This window comes from Cyanidioschyzon merolae, chromosome 20 (assembly GCF_000091205.1).
Source record: "Cyanidioschyzon merolae strain 10D DNA, chromosome 20, complete genome".
NCBI classification, from domain to species: Eukaryota; Rhodophyta; class Bangiophyceae; order Cyanidiales; family Cyanidiaceae; genus Cyanidioschyzon; species Cyanidioschyzon merolae.
In genome coordinates this window covers 599,547-618,681 of record NC_010146.1, presented here as the reverse complement: position 1 = coordinate 618,681, position 19,135 = coordinate 599,547, and the positions used below count along the sequence as shown (strand labels likewise).

Sequence of the window (19,135 nt, the reverse complement as noted above, 5' to 3'; positions counted from 1 at the left end):
GGTTGAGGTGAACAAGACACCCACGCAGGTCACCAACCCGTTCACAGCCAATATCGAACAACGCCGCCGATGCTACTTTCCACTTTGAAGCGAACCGGCCAGTGCACGGTCTGGAATTGCAGTTTACGATACGAGTTTCTTAGGACAGGTGCACAGTGATAACAACGGCTAGACTCAGCGTGAACACGAGCCAATAAAGGTATCGTGTGAAATTTCAGTTCATGTCACGGGATATTCAGCATAGGTGCAAAATGTTCTCGACGACTAGACAAGCTCCATGGCGCAATCAGAGGCCAACTCGACGCACTGCCGCGGGCGCTCTCAAACATTCGAACAAAATCGCTCGTTTGAGTACCCAATGAACATGATATGCAGGTCGCACGCTTTCAGCTTCTAGACCGCGTTTGGTGTGATCATGGTAACGGCGCCTGGATACCGCCTCTGGTCGCAAGCAACCAGCCGTGGTTATCGAGGCGGGCGCTCGATATCGGAGTGAGGTTTCCAGCTGCGCGCAACAGGGGCTACGATCCGGCGCTCATGCTGCGAGCGCGCAGTTTTTGGAGGTTGTTTGTGCTCGCTTGTGTTGCTGCCTGTGAGATGACACTGGCGGAATCTCGCCCTTCCGCTAGATACGAAGGAGCTTCTCCTTCGACCGCAACACGAAGAGTTGCCTCATTCGGGAACACGGGATCCGACAGCCCACATCTGGTTTCTCACGAATAGCTACAGACCTGGATGCGCCGGCAACGCGACCTGGGCCCTACCGTCGGACCCCGCGATGCTGAGCCTCCTAGCGATCCGCTCCTTCTGACCAAGGCACTGTACACAAGAAATACAGACCAGAAACCGGAAACGAACAATTTGGACCGCAGCTTTGCAAGCGCGAATCTCCCGCGTATGCACAGACTCGCATCGAGTGGTGAATTCGCAAACGTAGAGTCCAGCACGGAACGTGGCAACACTGTGCCGGAGCGTGCATTCCAGGACTGCACGCATCGCGAGGCCTAACACCTTGTAACTCTGATACGGAAATCACGAGGGGAACCGGCGCTCTCAGTTTCACGCTTCGTATCCCCGGCGCCTTCGCTGAACAAGTCGCCGAGACCGGATAGTCGCCATGATGATATATGCATGGGCGAGTAACCTACAAGGAACTCAACAGCTCTGCCAGACGCAACGCTCAGAACTAGATGCTACCCAAACTGTTTCACAGAGACACAGGGCGCACGCGCCAAAACAAGTTCAGCAGGCGTATGAACTGCATGCAGGCCAGTGAGAATCCGGTATGATTCACAGTCTCTCTAAGTAGAGTCGACGAGTACCTCCCATGGGATGCTGGTCCAGCAGGGGCCCATTTGAGTGCCATAGTCGAGGCGCTCCCGCTATTTGTGCGCCTTGCCCTGCGTTCACCATGGACAGGCGCAACCACAGGTACAGTCGTCGTGTAGCTGCACGTGAAAGCACTGTAGGGCACACGGCATTGCGGTTCACAGCGCACTCGAGTTCGCAGATTCGGGCGCTTCTCCGATCCACGCTGCATCGTCGATCTCGTCCATGATCTGTTTCAAGAATCGGCTGTTGGGATCTGCAATCCGGCGATTGCTCAACCAGTAGGTCACCATAACCACCGGCGCGAGTACCAGGAGCACACCAGCTGTCGTGAGGTAAGCAATTTGAAGCACCGTGTTCCTCATGCCATAGACAGCAACCTTGCCGATATTCACATATTTGGACCCACGATAAGCATATGAATTGAAATTATTTGCGATTTTGAGTGAATACCTGCCGGGTTCAAGGTCTCGATTAATGATGCGATATAGACGCAAAAAATTCGATCCGCTGGATATGCGTTGCCAGACGATGTAATCGGGACTCGTGATGCGTGCATTCACCGCAGGTGTAAATGGTGGATCCACGGTACCATTGTGGTATAGTGCATTAATATCGCTCTCCCAGGCAACTCCAACATCCGTCCAGTCATTTCCGCTGAGGACTGTACAACTAGAGGCGGAAACATCGGGGCTCGAGCACAGATGAATGGTGTCGTTGAATTGTGAGTACTGAATCAACCCGCAGGGTACGAGATACCCGTTAGGATTGTTCGCTGTTACATTCCCGCCGTACAGCTTGGGTAGGCAGTCTCGAACCTGCGAATAGGTCAGCGGCCAGTGCCCTTCATCCATGCGAGCTGATCTAGATTCATCATAGATGCGATGATTGCTATAAAAATTTGTGAGATGATACCATACGTAGACCGGAGCAGTCAATCGTTCTGGTACATTAACTTGAACAACACAATCCTGTTCATTCAGGGAGCACTTGTCGTCGTATCGCACTTGTATAGACCGGCGCAAGGAGTTGTTCGTAACGGAGAGGTAAATACCGATACCCAGGCAGGCTACACCCAGTACGAGTAGAATCAATGCCACGAACCAGGGAAGGAAGAGCGGTTTCACCGCTGGAAGTTCCTGGTTACGAAATGCATAGAGCTGGGGAGTAGGCTCCGCATCTCCATCCTCTGGGTTAGGATCAATCCCGCACGTCATGGCGCGTATAAACCGTCGTCTCCGCGATACGCGTCTCCGATATGAACGTTCGCTAGGCGGCAAGTTATGGTCGACCCCTAGAGTGCTATCTTCCTCTACACGCTCTTCACCAAGCTTGTCGTTCGGCGGCGCCAGTTCCGGCGCGTCGCTTTCGACCCAGTTGTTAAGCAGCTCCCGGGTTATTTCCGAGTACCGTCGGAGGATGGGGCCTTCGTCCGGATTGGCCGGGCTCTCCGCTGAAGGCTGCGGCACAGCAGGCCGGTGTGCTGCTCGTTGAAAAAGCCTCTTGAATACACTTCCGATGCGCCAACGCCCCGCAGTTTGTACGCGCTCCGACGCCTGCTGCTTCGGGGAAGCAGGGCGTTGCCCTGCCGCTGGCGCAGACACGTGTCCCGGCTCCTGGCTCCCCGCGCTTGCCACAGTAGAACTCGCGGTGGTGTTTAGGGAGTCATTTAAAGAGCTTCTCACACTACGACGCTTCCCCGTAGGGACTGTCTGTTGCAAAAGGTCCTCCACAGTGACCATGACCACTGCGGCACCAAACGTTGGACCAGCGCAGAGCCACAGCGCGGAGCGCCGGGTAGCAGGAGTAGCGTCGCGTCAGCGCGTGTGCTGTCTAAACGGAGTGAAAAGGGACAAAACGGACAACGCGCATCACTGGGCACGCGCATCGCCTGGCAGGGCGGCGCCACTCGACGAGCCAGCAGGCAGGCAGGCAGGCAGGCAGCGGCGTGCGCGCCCCTGTCGGACGGTGCCCTGAATGCATTTTTTTCATCGACAAAACGTTTACTTAGGCGAGCGTTTTCCAATTATGTGTATTTGTTTCCTACTTTTTTTTGTGTTTTTCAGTGCACTGTAAAGTATCCATCAAACCCTCTATCTCCAAGTTACATTACCCAGACTTTTTCTCGGATATTCTGGTGGTTTCATACGTCCTATTGTGTGTGCTTCGTACCTGCCGTTCCGTATTCGCCTTTGCACCTTAAATGCTAGAGCAGATAGTTCACCGAGCTGGAACAGCTTTTCTATACCACAGAGGGCGTCGGCTCGAGGCGTGCTTCACCCGACGTAGAATCGGGTCTCGTCGTCAGTTTGTGCTTGGACAGTCTGCGGATGCAGGCTTTCCTTCGCTGCACGACACGCTGGAGAAACTTGGCTGTTAGGATATATCCTGGGAGCCGCCTCTCTCCTTCGTGATCATGCATGGAGTGCTTTGTTGTCGGTTGGCAATGCGGGTTTGTGCTTGACACCCACCACAGTGGGTAGGCGCAGAAAGCGCACTGGCCCCGTGTGCGTATCCGATTCGCTGGAACTGCTGCCTAGAAGGTAAAGTGTGAGTTTGTTCGTCACTAATGAGCGCTGAGGCTCGGTTAGCGGACCATCAGTTGCCAGTGCTACACTCAAAGTGAGTGTCCGGCGTTTGGCTATCAAGGTGATGCCCAGCTGCTGCTGTCCTTCAAGGAGCTCGCTGCGCTCCTGTTTCCAGCGCGGGCACTGTATGCCCAAATATGTCAGCGTTTCGGGGGTCTCGTTTCCTCAGCAGGGTCAGTGTAACTCCCAGTGCGATTCCAGTGCTCCTATCCGGCTTAGAGACGGTGCTGCCAGCCGGAAGCCACCAACGCGGATTTTGGCGAGCAACTGGGTACCTCGAGCAAGTCCCGGGAATTCCAGCGCCTCCTACCAGTACTTGCATGTGTATGCTAGGTTGTAGTTCCGGTATAGAGTCAAGCCGGCGTTACTGGCGCGACTGGTACCGTGTCTACTTTCCCATATTGGTGTTTGGACCGTTCGCTTGAGGCGACGGGAGAATTCTATATTTCTGGGGAACGAGTGGAGCGTATTTTCGCCTAAGAGGCGCCTCAGCTAAATCTGCGTCGATTTCATCCAAGTTTTCTCGCGGTGCGTTGGGGTCTGCATGAGAATCCGACTGAACCAGGTGCACATGCTGGGCCCTTTGGCCCGTATACATGCCCGGCAGCCTGCTGCTATCGCCTCTGTCGAGGGTATTTGGAGTTCAAGTCCGAGTGCCAGGCGGGTTGGTCGCTCTGCTCTGCATTGAGCATCCAACGACAACAACGGGTCGCATTGCCATGTTGGCGGCTGTCTGCAGACGCGAGGCATTTGGGTGCTTCATGCCGCACCATTCAGCACCCCAGGTCGCAGGCTGGATGATACACATCCTTCGTGCCCTGGTACGGATTGCTAAGGGGATAGAGGGGTCGGATGGGAATGGGCGTGCGATCGCTGTACGTCTATGCATCTTGGCGATCATCTCGTCGATGTGTGCCTTTTCGTCGAGCGTCGGCGTGAGACAGACCCCCAGGTAGCGATATTTTTCCACGATTGGAATTTCCTGACTCTGCAACCGCCACGAGCGATTGCGAATGCACTGCGAGTCTCCATGGATGAGCATGACGCCGCACTTCGATGCTCCTATGCTCATAACCCAGCGATCGGTCCAGGCGCTGACTTGTTCCATGCTACCCGCAAGCGTTCCCGGGGCGGGTGCCAACAGCACGACATCGTCCGCAAATAGAAGGCCTGCGAGGCGGTTCCCATGTGGGCGCTCCTCACCGAGCATCTCCACAGTCTATCCACGGCACCTCAAGCCCGTATTGTCTGCAATTGTTCAGCAGATCGTTGATGAAGATGTTGAAAAGGAGCGGGGATGTGGGGTCGCTCTGTCGCAGTCCACGGCGGATTCTTATACAAGGGGTTCTTGAGCCATCGCCCAGTCGGATGCGCATCCACGAGTCTGCATAGAGCGCACGGAAGAACGCCAAGCACTTTCCGGAGACTTGGGCTCGTTCCATCTTCTAAAATAGAGCCTCGTGCGGGACCGTGTCAAAGGCCTTTTGAAAGTCGATGAAGCATACGTAAGTTGGTTGTTGGTCGCTAATGAAGCGACGTTGCGCCACTTCAGTGAGGGTCAGGACATGGCTCATGCACTCCTCGCGGCTCCGGAATCCAGCCCTCCCTGGGGCGAAGAACTTGCGTTCCTCGAGGCGCCTCTGGATCCGGTTCGTGAGGATGGCGCAAAAGTAGCTTCATGATAGACGGGATGAGGCGAATAGTCCGGTAGATGTTCATGTCTTTGTGTGTAAGAGTCCTTTCTGAGGATCAGTACGACCTCGACAGTCCTCGGTACATCCGGGATGTACGCTTCTTCAAACATGCGTTGGATGAGCTCCAGAAGGCGTTTGCCCAGGATTCTGTCAGATTCATTTGGTATCGATGGTGTCCCTGTTGTCTCGTCTTCTGGGGTCGCCAGTTGCATCCACTCCGCAGGGATACCGTCAAAGCCAGGTGTTTTGCGGTTGCATGACCTTAAGAGGGTCCGGACAGATTCAGGCCAGAAGATTGGGTCGTTCCATACCGGTACCGGGTCGAGGCGCGGTAGTTCTGCAGCATATTGGTGCCAATAGATTGGGTCTTGGCAGTGCCCAGTTGCGTCTTCATGCAGCTCTGTCCCGTGGTCTGTGCAGGCCTCATTCACTGAGGCACTCTCCGTCCTCAGCTCTTCCTTATAAACGATTGGTGTGAGCCCCAAGCACTTTCTTGGTGGGTCCAGTCTCGATCGAATGGAGCGCCATGTCTCATCTTCGTTGATCATAGATAAATGACTGGTACGCCAAGATCATATTGCGTCGGGGAAACTGGAGACGATTTCTGATCGCTAACGCCCTGCAGACCAGAAGCTCCCTACAACTCTATCTTGTGCAGACAACGCAAACCATATCGTCAAAGGGCGCAAGCTGATGTGCGAACGGGCTCAGATCGAGAGTTCGCTGGTGATCGTCTCCGTCACTAAACCCCATCGTGAACCTTGATTCGATGAAAAAAAGAGCATCTGCTCAGGTTTTCCCCGTTCGCCTGGGCAGGCCTTTCTGCTCGCAACTGCTGGCCGTGATTTCTCCTCGCTGGGCAGCCGCTACCCACATAGAAGGCGGCTGTGAGCATACCAGACCATGCGTCTTCCTTTGCAACGGCCGTCTAGGCTTGAAGGACAACGTATGCGCGAGCGCACGCGAACGCATGACGCCCCTGTCCAGTGACGCATCAACGATAAGAGCTGATTGATATTGGAATCTTTACCCAGGTTGATGCGTTCGTATCACATACAAACTAGTTTGCAGATAGGCCCGTGGCAGCGACTGAGGAGGCTGAGCCACAAAAAAGTGGCTGCGGATATGACTGGAGAATCGCGTGCTGCGGTTTCATACTTCAACGTTGCTGCTGTTCCCGTTTCATTCTCTGGATCTCCTCATCAATTTCAGGATCACGGGAGGCTTGAAGAGCACGATATGAGGAATCGCCTCGTAGTTCCCGCCTCATCCGGTTGAGCTCCTCATCGACGTCGGTGCCGGCCTCCAGCGCCCGAAACTGGCTCTCCAGACTCGCATCCCCGGAACCGATCATCTGTCGGCTCACTTCAGCCTGGCTTTCCAAGGTTTCGACCTTCTCCTGCATGCGCTCAAACGCGGACAACGCACTGGACGTGTCCACTGACGTCAACATCTCATTCACCTTGATTGCAGTCTTGGCCGTCCGAGCACGCGTAATATACTCGTCCTTCTTCGCTTGTGCTTCCGATATTTTCGCTTCTAATTGCTGCATCGAGCTGTAAAGCTTTGCAGTATTTTCAGCCTGCATACGCAGCTGATTTTCCAACGCTTTGGCCATGTCCTCTTGTTGCTTCTTCCGGAGGAGAGCCTCGCGAGCAAGATCCTCGTTACCTTTCTCGAGTGCCAGACGTGCACGTTGCTGCCACTCTGCAGCAGTTTTCAGTGCCGCTTCCCGCTGTCGTTCCAGTCGTTTCTTACTGGCAGAGACCTCGGCGTAGGCTTGCCGCAACCGCAACAGGTCCTTCTGCACGTCCTCCAGTGACTGTGTCAAGACTTTTTCTGGATCTTCCATTCTCGAGACAAGCGCGTTCAGATTCGCACGTATCACGCGAAAGAAGCGGGAAAAGAGGTTCATGGAAAGCGTCTGACGCGCAAGCGTCCGACTCGGCCTGGCTGCAGTCACGCCTGACACTAAGCGTTGTGCTCGGGGCACAAAGGCCCCGGCAGGTGACGCGTACAGTTCCCCCCGCACTAGAGTCTTGGACGGAGACTGACCACTGCGACTCACAAGTTGCACGCGTGTCAGCGCAGTATTTACAAACATGGTCGAGAAGTTTCCGGAGACAGCCGCAGGTTTCCCTGACCAGTGCAAACGACTGGCCGTCGAGCAGCGCGAGGAGAGACAAATGTGGTGTCGCGTTTAGTCGACGCTGCGCTGTACGGCGAATGCGTTCGAGCGCTGAGGTGTACACCAGGCAAGCAGCTACGGCACTGAGGGACGCAAGGTAGTCGAGTACGGCGGGTAGGTAGGCACCTACATTTGTACAGAGCTACAGGAAAGGGCAATAGTTGCGTCGTTAAGCAGCGGCAGACGAAATTACTTTTGCGTTCTGGTATGAGAGCTCCACGGACCGGAGCAGGGCTTCAAGGTACGTTCGCGTGCAGAGCCTCCTGGAAAGAATCGGAGACGTACTTTACGCCATTGTGTGCTGAATCTGATAGAATAAAGTCTCTCGGAAGGCATCCGTCAGGTTCATGCGCTAGGGCTTGACACACTCCTGGAGCTATCGGTTGCACCACATTTGAGGAGGCTGCACGGTAAACGTTCGCCTTGGATACTTGTTTTCAGGTATTGAGACACGCCTATGAACTGCTCTGGGTTGCGCACTCTGTTCTAGAAGCAGTGCAACCGTGCTGGGAGGACTGCCACTGCACACTCGACGGCTTCGCGAGGTGTGGCGCTGCTCTCTACCGGGCGGTAGCGCTTGCTCCTTGACTGTCGCTGTTCAGCGCAGCCTAGGTACCAAAGATAACTGGCCATAGCTATTGCTTTCTATCCACGCGCACTGGAATCGATGATTTGGCATCTGCGTTGCACCGAAAGCGAAACCTGTGCGTAGCAGGCACGGAGTGCTGCGTCCTGCTCGCGTCCGAGGTTGTTGTTGGATGGGTGCGGCTTGTGCAGCGTTGGAAAGTTTGCCGATTCCACCAGATGGGTCTCTACTCATTCGGTTGTCCAGGCAACACAGAGCGAATACCGGGCAACGCGTGTGATCGTTTCTCATCGTACGACTGCCTCCGTCACACTGCATCAAACATTAAGCATGCATGCTACCCGGTAAGGTGCCGGAAGGCGAATCAGTCTTATGCGAAGCGCCACTCAGACTCGGCGTCTGAAGCATTTTATGACACAGACAGCCGAAAAGCGCCGAATCGGAGATACTGGTTGGAGATTTCATTGCGTTCGCCACGTATCCCGGGGTAGTTGCCAGAGTTGTGCATTGCAGCATAGCTGCTGCTTTACCTCCGTACGGAATTTGCTCCTTCCTCGGGTGATGCATGTCGATATCTTACCGCGAATGTAACCGATGCGACGTATGATGCAGAATGCTAGCGCAGCGGCTCCCCGGCAGACCGGAGCATTATGGCGCACCCCCCCCCCCACGGGAGATCAAGTCATTCGCTTGTGAGGCAATCGCGCTCCAGAGCTCGAGTCATGTTTATTGACTGAAGGTGGATGTATGTGATCAGATGCTCCCGTATGTGTGTGTATGGCCAGCTTCAGTCGTTTCGATGACGCTAACACTTCGCGGATGATTAAGCACAAACAATATTTGCTACTCTTGAGCTTGAACTAAGCGATGACGAGATGCTACGCTGAATGACGCGATGCGTTAGCTCCATAGTGGCGATAATCGCGATGCATTGCCTGCGATCCATATCATCAGGCGGGCAAACATGTCGTGTTTAGGCTACGGCCAGTGCTGTACGCGGAAACATCGAAATGATCGATCGAAGCGCAAGAGTCGGGCGCTGTTCGTGTAGCCAGTGCGCAGCAAAGTCGACCTTTCATGTCGCAGGCCACACCGAAGCTCAGCAGGCTGTCTGGGAGCGCTTTCTGCGGACTGGATAGAGCATGCACCATGGAACGTGACGCGCCACGCCACCCGCCCAGCGGAAATAGTGTTTGAAATGAAGCGAACGCTTTGCGAATAGCGTTGCCTACACGAGCAAGCATCATGCGACGAACCCGTCGGCCTGACTGTTTTCGACTAGTACATTTTCCCAGACGGTAGGCGAGCAGATACGCTGCGTAAAATCAAATAACAAAACCCAAATATCGTCTAGCAGGTGCCCCGGGAAAGGTTTTTCGGTGCAGATATTGAGCGCTGTAGTCTTGCTGGATCGCGGTACCATACCATACCTGTGGCTCGCTTCAAGCTTGAATCCAATGCCCGCTCTCCTGGGCAATGGGGTTTCTATCTTCCGTCGCAGGTCTGCAGCGTTTTCGCGAAGCGCCCAGACTGATGCGTGCTGAGCGTAGACATCGAGAACTCGCTCGTCGCAAGGAAGCCGGACGCTCTGCAAGTGCAAGACGGTACCCGCAGGTCATCGATGGGCTGAGGTCTCCGCGCAGATCCTGTTCGCTCGGGCGTACTGCGGCCTGTGGAATCCTACCATACCGAGCGTCTCACTGGCGATTGCCTCGGCATCTGATGTTTGCTGAGCTGGTCGTAGGCCATCTCGTGCATGCGACTCCATTCCACATACTGCTTCTGGGCCTGTTGCAGGGTGCACTCGTGCTCGTGAGGCGCGTATGTCGTCGGGGATGCATCTATGGGAGTTGTGCAGCATCGATTCCTGCAGTCGTTGCACATTCGGCGCGAAGGCTGTACGAGTGCAGGTTTTACGCTGCCCGGAACGAGCAGCGCCATAGGCTACGGGCAAGCGACGCGACCTCTCAATCATCTCCTTCTTCCGACGCATTGAACGTGTGCCCGAATACACGCCTCTTGCCTCCGCACTGCGATACGGGTGGCGGCCCCAGCGCGACATCACGTGCCCATGCCAGGGATCGCCCCCGTGACACTTAGTGGCACTCATGTACAAGCTGGAGCAGAGAATCCCCTCCATCAGCTCTTCTTTGCGGGCCCACGAAGATGAGGATACAACGCCCACACGGTGCGCTCCATGAAGCTCTCGAGGTTCACCAACATAGGCTTTTCGGTCTGCAGTTAGGCATTTGATACCATTTGGCACATGCACTGCAGAACATTTTTCGAGCGAAGACGTTGTGCTGGCGCATGTCGAGGTACGATTCGAGGCGTTTGTGCGAATCTCGAACCATATGACTGGGCCATCGAGAATCGTCTGTCGCGAGCATCCGTTCTCTTGCTGCACGATAGTTGGATCGAAATAATCCAGAGGAATGTGGACAGCTGCCAGACCTTCTTCCAGAACTCGTAAAACAATGCTTCGGCGGTATGCACCGAGGCGCGAGGTGCTGGACACGACGTGTCGAGTAAGACGCTGTGCGATCCCTAATAGCATCCTGCATTTCACGTCCTGGAGCATTCTCCCCATTGATGTGTTTCGGCGGAGACGCCTCAAGGACGGCGTACGTTTGATCTTTCCGCCCCGACAGCTTTTCATTCATGCCCATTGTTGCGCTCTTTCCCGGAGAATCTCCCTCTTCTTTGCCTGGTGGTATCCTTCTGAATCTCCCTCACGTCGCTGTGTGCCAAACAGTGTTTCCGATGCTTTCCATCCGGTTTCTCTCCTGGACTCGGTGCGGTGTGCAAACAGTGCCACTAAACATCCCCTGCCCCACGTACATATGTATATCTAGTTACCTTTTCGTCATCCTGTTCGTCGCGGGCACGCTCAAGGACCGAAGCACGCCGGCGCGCTGCCGCATGCCCACGAGCACAGGGGCAACACTCCAGTTCATCGCTGACACAGACCAAGAGACGAATTGTGCAAGACGCGTTTCACGGTTGCGAGCGGCTCGTGCACGGACGCGTGCCTGCGAAAACGGCACTTGACAACAGCGCAGACGCCTCGACTTGAATGAACCCAGAAGCACGAGCCAGTGGAGGGAGCCGCTCAACGCCTGCCTCAGGTGCGCGCTCCTTGACCGGGTTTGAGTGATGGAAAGCAGCGTCGTCCGCGATCAGGACAACCCAGTGTATGGAGATGAACGCGCGACGAGACAGCTCAGACACGGGATGACGTAGTGCACGATGCTGTGCGTTTCGCGAGTGCAGGCCTCCACACGGCCGCACTGCCACTCGGGCTGGTGCTGCCGGTCTTCCCGTGCGTCCCTTCGTTACGAACAGCGGTACGCCCTGCTTGGCGTACCCATATTGTGATGCAGGTATTCTCGGGAATGAGGTCTCTGCGACCGAGATGATGAGCGCTTGTCGCCCATGGGAAGCGCTCACACGCGTCTCCGTGCGGAATCAAGTGTGTGCAGCTGGACGTGCGACAGTTCCGCTCATAAGCATGCCGTTTTCGGTTGTCCGTCTGCGTGTGTTCGTGGCCGTTCGCATCTGCGGAACGGAAACGTCGCATTCTTTGGCATCTGTGATAGCGGCCTGTTCGAGACTGCATGTCGTGGCGTGAATCGACAGAGAGACGGTCGTTTAGTGGGCGTTCTCTGGGATCTGGTTTGGGTGCAGGACGTTCAGCTCAGGGGCAACGACGAGTGTGGTTCATGCACGCGCTGAGCGCAGAACGGCGAACTTGTAGTCGTAGGGCCATGGAACGCATCCTAGCATTGACAGCACCAGTCTTTCCGTGTCTTCTCTGTAATGTACAGGATGCATTCCTTTGTTGACTGTATGCGAGAAACCCGAAATAAATCGAAAACAGCGTGCTGATACAGGTACTCAAGAATTCTCTGCTCCAGGGCTTGTCTAGGTTCCGAGGCAGAGTGTTGTCGCTGCTGTAGCGGCTGGTGTTCCCGGATTGCATTCTCTTCCAGAGCCTTTTACCGCATCTTCTTGATTGTTTGACGACGTTTCTGCAGTCGACTGAAATATTTGAGCCCTTCATCGAGCCATACCACCGGCAGACTGAGCCATAGGACTGCTACCCATTCTTGAAAATCGAGCGGGGCTGTTGCAAATACACGATTGAAGAACGGCACATAAAGAATGATCGCGTGAAGCGCCAAACTCAGGCATATCGCGAGTACGAGGAACGGGTTCGTCCATGGTCCGACGATGGTAATACTCTCGTTTTCAGCGAGAGAATTCAGTGCATTCAGCATCTCGATGGTCACGAGTATGGATAAGGAGACAGTGCTCGGGTGCCTGCTTCGGAAAATGTCGCAGCTGATAGCGAGACCTGTACCCAAGTCGTTTCCAGACTGGCACTGTCGATGCAGGCGCAGTTCAGACCAGGAGAGTTGAGGTCCGCCTGCATAGAACATGTACCACCAGATGAGCCCAGCGATTGTCGCAACACCTACGTAAGTACCGATGACGAGATAGCGGAAGAGAAGCCACCCATTCACGATGTGCTCATTGCTGGGTCGCGGTGGTTGCTGCATGATGTTCTTGGCCGGTCGATTAAAGGAAAGCGCGGTAGCTGGTAAACCGTCAGTCACCAGATTGACCCAGAGTAACTGCACCGGTGCCAGCGCTTCGGGTGTATGCAGCACAGCGGTAAGGAAAACGCACCAAACCTCCCCGATGTTCGACGAGATGAGATATCGAATGAACTGTCGCATGTTTTCGTAGATCGCGCGACCCTCTTCTACCGCAGCAACGATCGTGGCGAAGTTATCATCGCCGAGTACCATGTCCGCGGCACCCTTTGCAACGGCAGTCCCGGTACCCATGGAGATGCCGATATCTGCAGCTTTCAGGGCCGGAGCGTCGTTCACACCGTCGCCGGTGACGGCGACTACTTCACCTCGCTCTTGCAGAAGCGTCACGATGCGTTGTTTGCAGAGCGGCTCGACGCGCGCAAAAAGACGCGCTCTTCGGACGACCTGGCGACGTGCATCCTCGGGAAGCAATTCAAACTCTCGACCAGTGTAACTTTTCCCTGAGAGATCTTCGTAGTCATCAAATATACCCACCTGTCGACAGATAGCCTCAGCGGTTGCTTTGTTGTCTCCGGTGATAACAATCACGCGGATTCCGGCAAGCGCACAGGTCTCGATGGCAGCACGCACCTCCTCCCGCGGTGGGTCAATCATCCCGACCAGCCCAATGAACGTCAGGTTGGATTCGTATCGCGCAAAGCTTTGGGTGTCGCGCATATCTACGGTTTCCAATGCTGGTGGATGATCTCTAGTTGCAATCGCGAGCGTTCGCAGCGCATGGACACCGCTGCTGAGACTCGCGACCGCATCCAGAAGCTGACGACGAAGCACCGGCGTGATCGGAATACGCATACCGTTGCCAATGCATACATAATCGCTGTTCTCCAGAATGCGTTCGGGAGCGCCCTTCACGAACATATGGAGCGACTCGTCAGATAAACGACGACAAAAGACACTCATTGATTTGCGATCGCGGGTGAATTCTAGTGTTGCAACGCGCTCGAAGAGCCGGTTCCAGTAGGCTCTGGTTGCCGTTGCACGTTGCACGAGAGGCATGTGAGATATTTCCGCATTGTAGTGTTCATCGGGCGTGCGAAGCTTCTCCACCAGCGTGATCAGGGCTGCCTCAGTCCCTTCCCCGATTTTGTCGTACTGTCTTCCTTTCATGTTGAAGGTGATTGAAGCATCGTTACAGAAGGTTGCCGCGATGCTCAGCTCCGCCAACGGGGGCAGGCTCTTCAGGGGACTCTCCAAGACTGAACCGTTGTAGACAACATTTCCAAACGGTGAGAAGTCTCCGTGGCCCGTCACTTCGAGGTCCAGAAGCTTTCCATCGCCGGCGGGGAGCACATCGCTCACCAGCAAGACACGCGTCACACACATGCGATTCGTCGTGATGGTTCCTGTCTTGTCCGAGCAGATAACACTGGTGCATCCCAGCGTTTCCACGCTCGGCAGCGAGCGCACGATCGCATTCTTGCGGGCCATTCGTTTTGTACCGAGTGCCAAGCATGTCGTTACAACAGCAGGCAGACCTTCTGGTATCGCTGCTACAGCCAAAGCAACAGCTATCTTGAAATAATAGACTGCACCTCGAAGGAACCCCCCGTGCTCGGGGTTCCAAAAGTTTCGAATATTGATCAGCCACACCAGAACGCAGATCAACAGAATGATTTTGCTGAGGAGTGAGCCGAACTCATCCAAGCGGCGCTTGAGAGGCGTCATCACCGCTTTTGTTTCTGCGATATTGCGGCGCACTTTCCCGATTTCCGTTCGTTCACCGACTTGAGTAACAACGCACCGGGCCTTGCCGCGCACAATCGTACAACCTGCGAATAGCAGGCAGGTCTTGTCCTGAATCATGCACTGCGTGTCCGTTATAGCCTCTGGAGACTTGCTCACGCTGATGCTCTCCCCGGTGAGGACGGATTGGTCCGCGTAGAGTACCGTGGAGGCAAGTTCGATGATGCGACAGTCCGCTGGAACGCGCATACCCACAGAAACCTCGATAATATCACCGGGAACAAGCTCTTCTGACCGCACCCGCCGAAGTTCTCCGCAGCGCAAGACGGTAGCGTCGTCCGGTTCATACTCCCGTAAGGCTTCTATCGCCTTCTCTGCGTTGGTCTCCTGAATCACACCGACAGTAGCGTTCGCAGCGAGAATCAAGACGATAACCAGAGGCTCAAAAAACGCTGTTACCCGATCCTCATCGTCCTCAAATAAAGCTAGAATAAAAGAAATTCCAGCAGCACCCAAAAGTATTAAAACTAACTGATCCTGAAACTGTTTCACGACAAGCTGCCACAGCGGTGCGCTCTCCTCACGAGCTGTTACGTTCCTACCGTACCGCTGGGCGTACAGCGCCACCTGTTCCTCAGTGAGGCCATAGTCCTTGCGTACTTGAAATGCTTCGAGAACCTCTTCAGCAGTCCTGCAGAACGCGTCTTCCATGGAACACACACGACTTTTGGTCCAGAGAGACGTTGCTGAACGTCTCGACAAGCTACCGAGCACCGCCTGGATTCGGTATGCGTCGCGGGCCACGACAAGCGCTTCGTTGACCGGGGCGGCAGTCTAAAATCGACGCTGGCAACGCGCAGGCGCCGGTGCTGGACACACGCCGCTCCTGGGTACACTCGCCCGCCTGCACGTCGCCAGCGTCGATTTTAGACTGCCGACTGGGAACGCTGGCGTAGCGCCAACAGAGGCGCTCGTCGAGCGTGACGAGGCGACCTCTGGTGCATCGGCTTCCACGGCTCTGTGTTTTGTGGTATGGCATCGTGCTGGACGCTTGCGTTCAACCAGAATTCACGGGATGTGTGTGCAAAGTTCGTAAGCGTGGAATCAGGTACCGTTTATGTTCAGTTGGAGCGGTACTTGACCAGGATGGGTGATATCGTGGAACAAAACCCAAATATCGTCTAGCAGGTGCCCTGGGAAAGGTTTTTCGGTGCAGATATTGAGCGCTGTAATCTTGCTGGATCGCGGTACCATACCATACCTGTGGCTCGCTTCAAGCTTGAATCCAATGCCCGCTCTCCTGGGCAATGGGGTTTCTATCTTCCGTCGCAGGTCTGCAGCGTTTTCGCGAAGCGCCCAGACTGATGCGTGCTGAGCGTAGACATCGAGAACTCGCTCGACGCAAGGAAGCCGGACGCTCTGCAAGTGCAAGACGGTACCTGCAGGTCATCGATGGGCTGAAGTCTCCGCGCAGATACTGTTCGCTCGGGCGTACTGCGGCCTGTGGAATCCTACCATACCGAGCGTCTCACTGGCGATTGCCTCGGCATCTGATGTTTGCTGAGCTGGTCGTAGGCCATCTCGTGCATGCGACTCCATTCCACATACTGCTTCTGGGCCTGTTGCAGGGTGCACTCGTGCTCGTGAGGCGCGTATGTCGTCGGGGATGCATCTATGGGAGTTGTGCAGCATCGATTCCTGCAGTCGTTGCACATTCGGCGCGAAGGCTGTACGAGTGCAGGTTTTACGCTGCCCGGAACGAGCAGCGCCATAGGCTACGGGCAAGCGACGCGACCTCTCAATCATCTCCTTCTTCTGACGCATTGAACGTGTGCCCGAATACACGCCTCTTGCCTCCGCACTGCGATACGGGTGGCGGCCCCAGCGCGACACCACGTGCCCATGCCAGGGATCGCCCCCGTGACACCTAGTGGCACTCATGTACAAGCTGGAGCAGAGAATCCCCTCCATCAGCTCTTCTTTGCGGGCCCACGAAGATGAGGATACAACGCCCACACGGTGCGCTCCATGAAGCTCTCGAGGTTCACCAACATAGGCTTTTCGGTCTGCAGTTAGGCATTTGATACCATTTGGCACATGCACTGCAGAACATTTTTCGAGCGAAGACGTTGTGCTGGCGCATGTCGAGGTACGATTCGAGGCGTTTGTGCGAATCTCGAACCATATGACTGGGCCATCGAGAATCGTCTGTCGCGAGCATCCGTTCTCTTGCTGCACGATAGTTGGATCGAAATAATCCAGAGGAATGTGGACAGCTGCCAGACCTTCTTCCAGAACTCGTAAAACAATGCTTCGGCGGTATGCACCGAGGCGCGAGGTGCTGGACACGACGTGTCGAGTAAGACGCTGTGCGATCCCTAATAGCATCCTGCATTTCACGTCCTGGAGCATTCTCCCCATTGATGTGTTTCGGCGGAGACGCCTCAAGGACGGCGTACGTTTGATCTTTCCGCCCCGACAGCTTTTCATTCATGCCCATTGTTGCGCTCTTTCCCGGAGAATCTCCCTCTTCTTTGCCTGGTGGTATCCTTCTGAATCTCCCTCACGTCGCTGTGTGCCAAACAGTGTTTCCGATGCTTTCCATCCGGTTTCTCTCCTGGACTCGGTGCGGTGTGCAAACAGTGCCACTAAACATCCCCTGCCCCACGTACATATGTATATCTAGTTACCTTTTCGTCATCCTGTTCGTCGCGGGCACGCTCAAGGACCGAAGCACGCCGGCGCGCTGCCGCATGCCCACGAGCACAGGGGCAACACTCCAGTTCATCGCTGACACAGACCAAGAGACGAATTGTGCAAGACGCGTTTCACGGTTGCGAGCGGCTCGTGCACGGACGCGTGCCTGCGAAAACGGCACTTGACAACAGCGCAGACGCCTCGACTTGAATGAACCCAGAAGCACGAGCCAGTGGAGGGAGCCGCTCAACGCCTGCCTCAGGTGCGCGCTCCTTGACCGGGTTTGAGTGATGGAAAGCAGCGTCGTCCGCGATCAGGACAACCCAGTGTATGGAGATGAACGCGCGACGAGACAGCTCAGACACGGGATGACGTAGTGCACGATGCTGTGCGTTTCGCGAGTGCAGGCCTCCACACGGCCGCACTGCCACTCGGGCTGGTGCTGCCGGTCTTCCCGTGCGTCCCTTCGTTACGAACAGCGGTACGCCCTGCTTGGCGTACCCATATTGTGATGCAGGTATTCTCGGGAATGAGGTCTCTGCGACCGAGATGATGAGCGCTTGTCGCCCATGGGAAGCGCTCACACGCGTCTCCGTGCGGAATCAAGTGTGTGCAGCTGGACGTGCGACAGTTCCGCTCATAAGCATGCCGTTTTCGGTTGTCCGTCTGCGTGTGTTCGTGGCCGTTCGCATCTGCGGAACGGAAACGTCGCATTCTTTGGCATCTGTGATAGCGGCCTGTTCGAGACTGCATGTCGTGGCGTGAATCGACAGAGAGACGGTCGTTTAGTGGGCGTTCTCTGGGATCTGGTTTGGGTGCAGGACGTTCAGCTCAGGGGCAACGACGAGTGTGGTTCATGCACGCGCTGAGCGCAGAACGGCGAACTTGTAGTCGTAGGGCCATGGAACGCATCCTAGCATTGACAGCACCAGTCTTTCCGTGTCTTCTCTGTAATGTACAGGATGCATTCCTTTGTTGACTGTATGCGAGAAACCCGAAATAAATCGAAAACAGCGTGCTGATACAGGCACTCCAGAATTCTCTGCACCGAGTATAACCCTGATCAGCAAGGCTTTTTGTGCTTTTAGGACACAGAAAGCGACAAGCGCCCCACGTTAATTAAACGCAGTATACCCGCTGGGGACTAGGCATATGACGGCGAATCGTTTCGTGAATCATTCACTGCGTGGCTGCCACAGCATTCCTCATGGAAGTGCAGGCTCCGCCCCGAGAACACGTTCGAATATTGCCCGAAAACGCGCCCGCTTCTCGTGCAGGCATCTATACCGTGTTCCCAGCTGACGCGACATGCATGATGAACAGCTTCGGATATGCTTGTTCATGCCGCGAATTCCCACACTTGATGCATCAGGTATGCACCCTCGCGGCTCGAAGCCCGTCACGTGTGTACCATCAGGCTGCATCCGGGATAGGATCCGACGAAAAAAGCGATACAACCCGCATGCATCATCAGGGCTCTAGAGTGTGTTCTAAAGACATGATCGAGCGAACTCTGCAGCAACACCGTATCCTATGCGAAAGGTATTCAACCGGTTACCTAGGCACGCCTCATCCTTCCTCCGGGGCATCAACTATGCTCCTTCATGCACCCACATGCGCTCCGGAATCAGACGATTTTCTGGATTGTCGTGCCCGTGGCAAGCACTGCATTGCAGTGCCGAGCCTCCGGCGCTGCGAAGCCAAACGCACACTTGCCAGGTGACAGCATCGGACTGTCTTGGCCTAAT

The 19,135-nt window shown here is 55.2% G+C and overlaps 5 protein-coding genes and 1 non-coding gene across 6 annotated transcripts, besides 1 other annotated feature; 1 reads left to right on the top strand and 5 right to left on the bottom strand.

The window, feature by feature from the left end:
* Nucleotides 1-1,487: 1,487 nt before the first annotated feature.
* CYME_CMT246C (hypothetical protein, conserved) lies at nucleotides 1,488-3,071 on the bottom strand (the record flags this gene model as incomplete). Its single annotated transcript, XM_005539204.1, has 1 exon — nucleotides 1,488-3,071. One exon carries the CDS (start codon nucleotides 3,069-3,071, stop codon nucleotides 1,488-1,490), a length of 1,584 nt encoding a protein of 527 aa, XP_005539261.1.
* A 2,045-nt stretch (nucleotides 3,072-5,116) lies between these two features.
* On the bottom strand, nucleotides 5,117-5,359 carry CYME_CMT245C (retroelement; the record flags this gene model as incomplete). Its single annotated transcript, XM_005539203.1, has 1 exon — nucleotides 5,117-5,359. One exon carries the CDS (start codon nucleotides 5,357-5,359, stop codon nucleotides 5,117-5,119), a length of 243 nt encoding a protein of 80 aa, XP_005539260.1.
* Nucleotides 5,360-6,770: 1,411 nt separating this feature from the next.
* Nucleotides 6,771-7,715, bottom strand: CYME_CMT244C (vesicle-inducing protein in plastids 1VIPP1; the record flags this gene model as incomplete). The annotated part of the gene is made up of 1 exon (XM_005539202.1): nucleotides 6,771-7,715. The coding sequence occupies one exon, from the start codon at nucleotides 7,713-7,715 to the stop codon at nucleotides 6,771-6,773; it is 945 nt and encodes a 314-aa protein (XP_005539259.1).
* A 126-nt stretch (nucleotides 7,716-7,841) lies between these two features.
* On the top strand, nucleotides 7,842-9,725 carry CYME_CMT243T. The gene has a single exon (XR_002461702.1). It is a non-coding gene; the product is annotated as a hypothetical transcript (transcript).
* Nucleotides 8,893-11,919: a sequence feature (possible transcribed region).
* A 464-nt stretch (nucleotides 11,920-12,383) lies between these two features.
* Nucleotides 12,384-15,401, bottom strand: CYME_CMT241C (calcium-transporting ATPase, endoplasimc reticulum type; the record flags this gene model as incomplete). Its single annotated transcript, XM_005539201.1, has 1 exon — nucleotides 12,384-15,401. One exon carries the CDS (start codon nucleotides 15,399-15,401, stop codon nucleotides 12,384-12,386), a length of 3,018 nt encoding a protein of 1,005 aa, XP_005539258.1.
* A 735-nt stretch (nucleotides 15,402-16,136) lies between these two features.
* On the bottom strand, nucleotides 16,137-17,180 carry CYME_CMT641C (hypothetical protein; the record flags this gene model as incomplete). The annotated part of the gene is made up of 1 exon (XM_005539200.1): nucleotides 16,137-17,180. One exon carries the CDS (start codon nucleotides 17,178-17,180, stop codon nucleotides 16,137-16,139), a length of 1,044 nt encoding a protein of 347 aa, XP_005539257.1.
* Nucleotides 17,181-19,135: the final 1,955 nt, after the last annotated feature.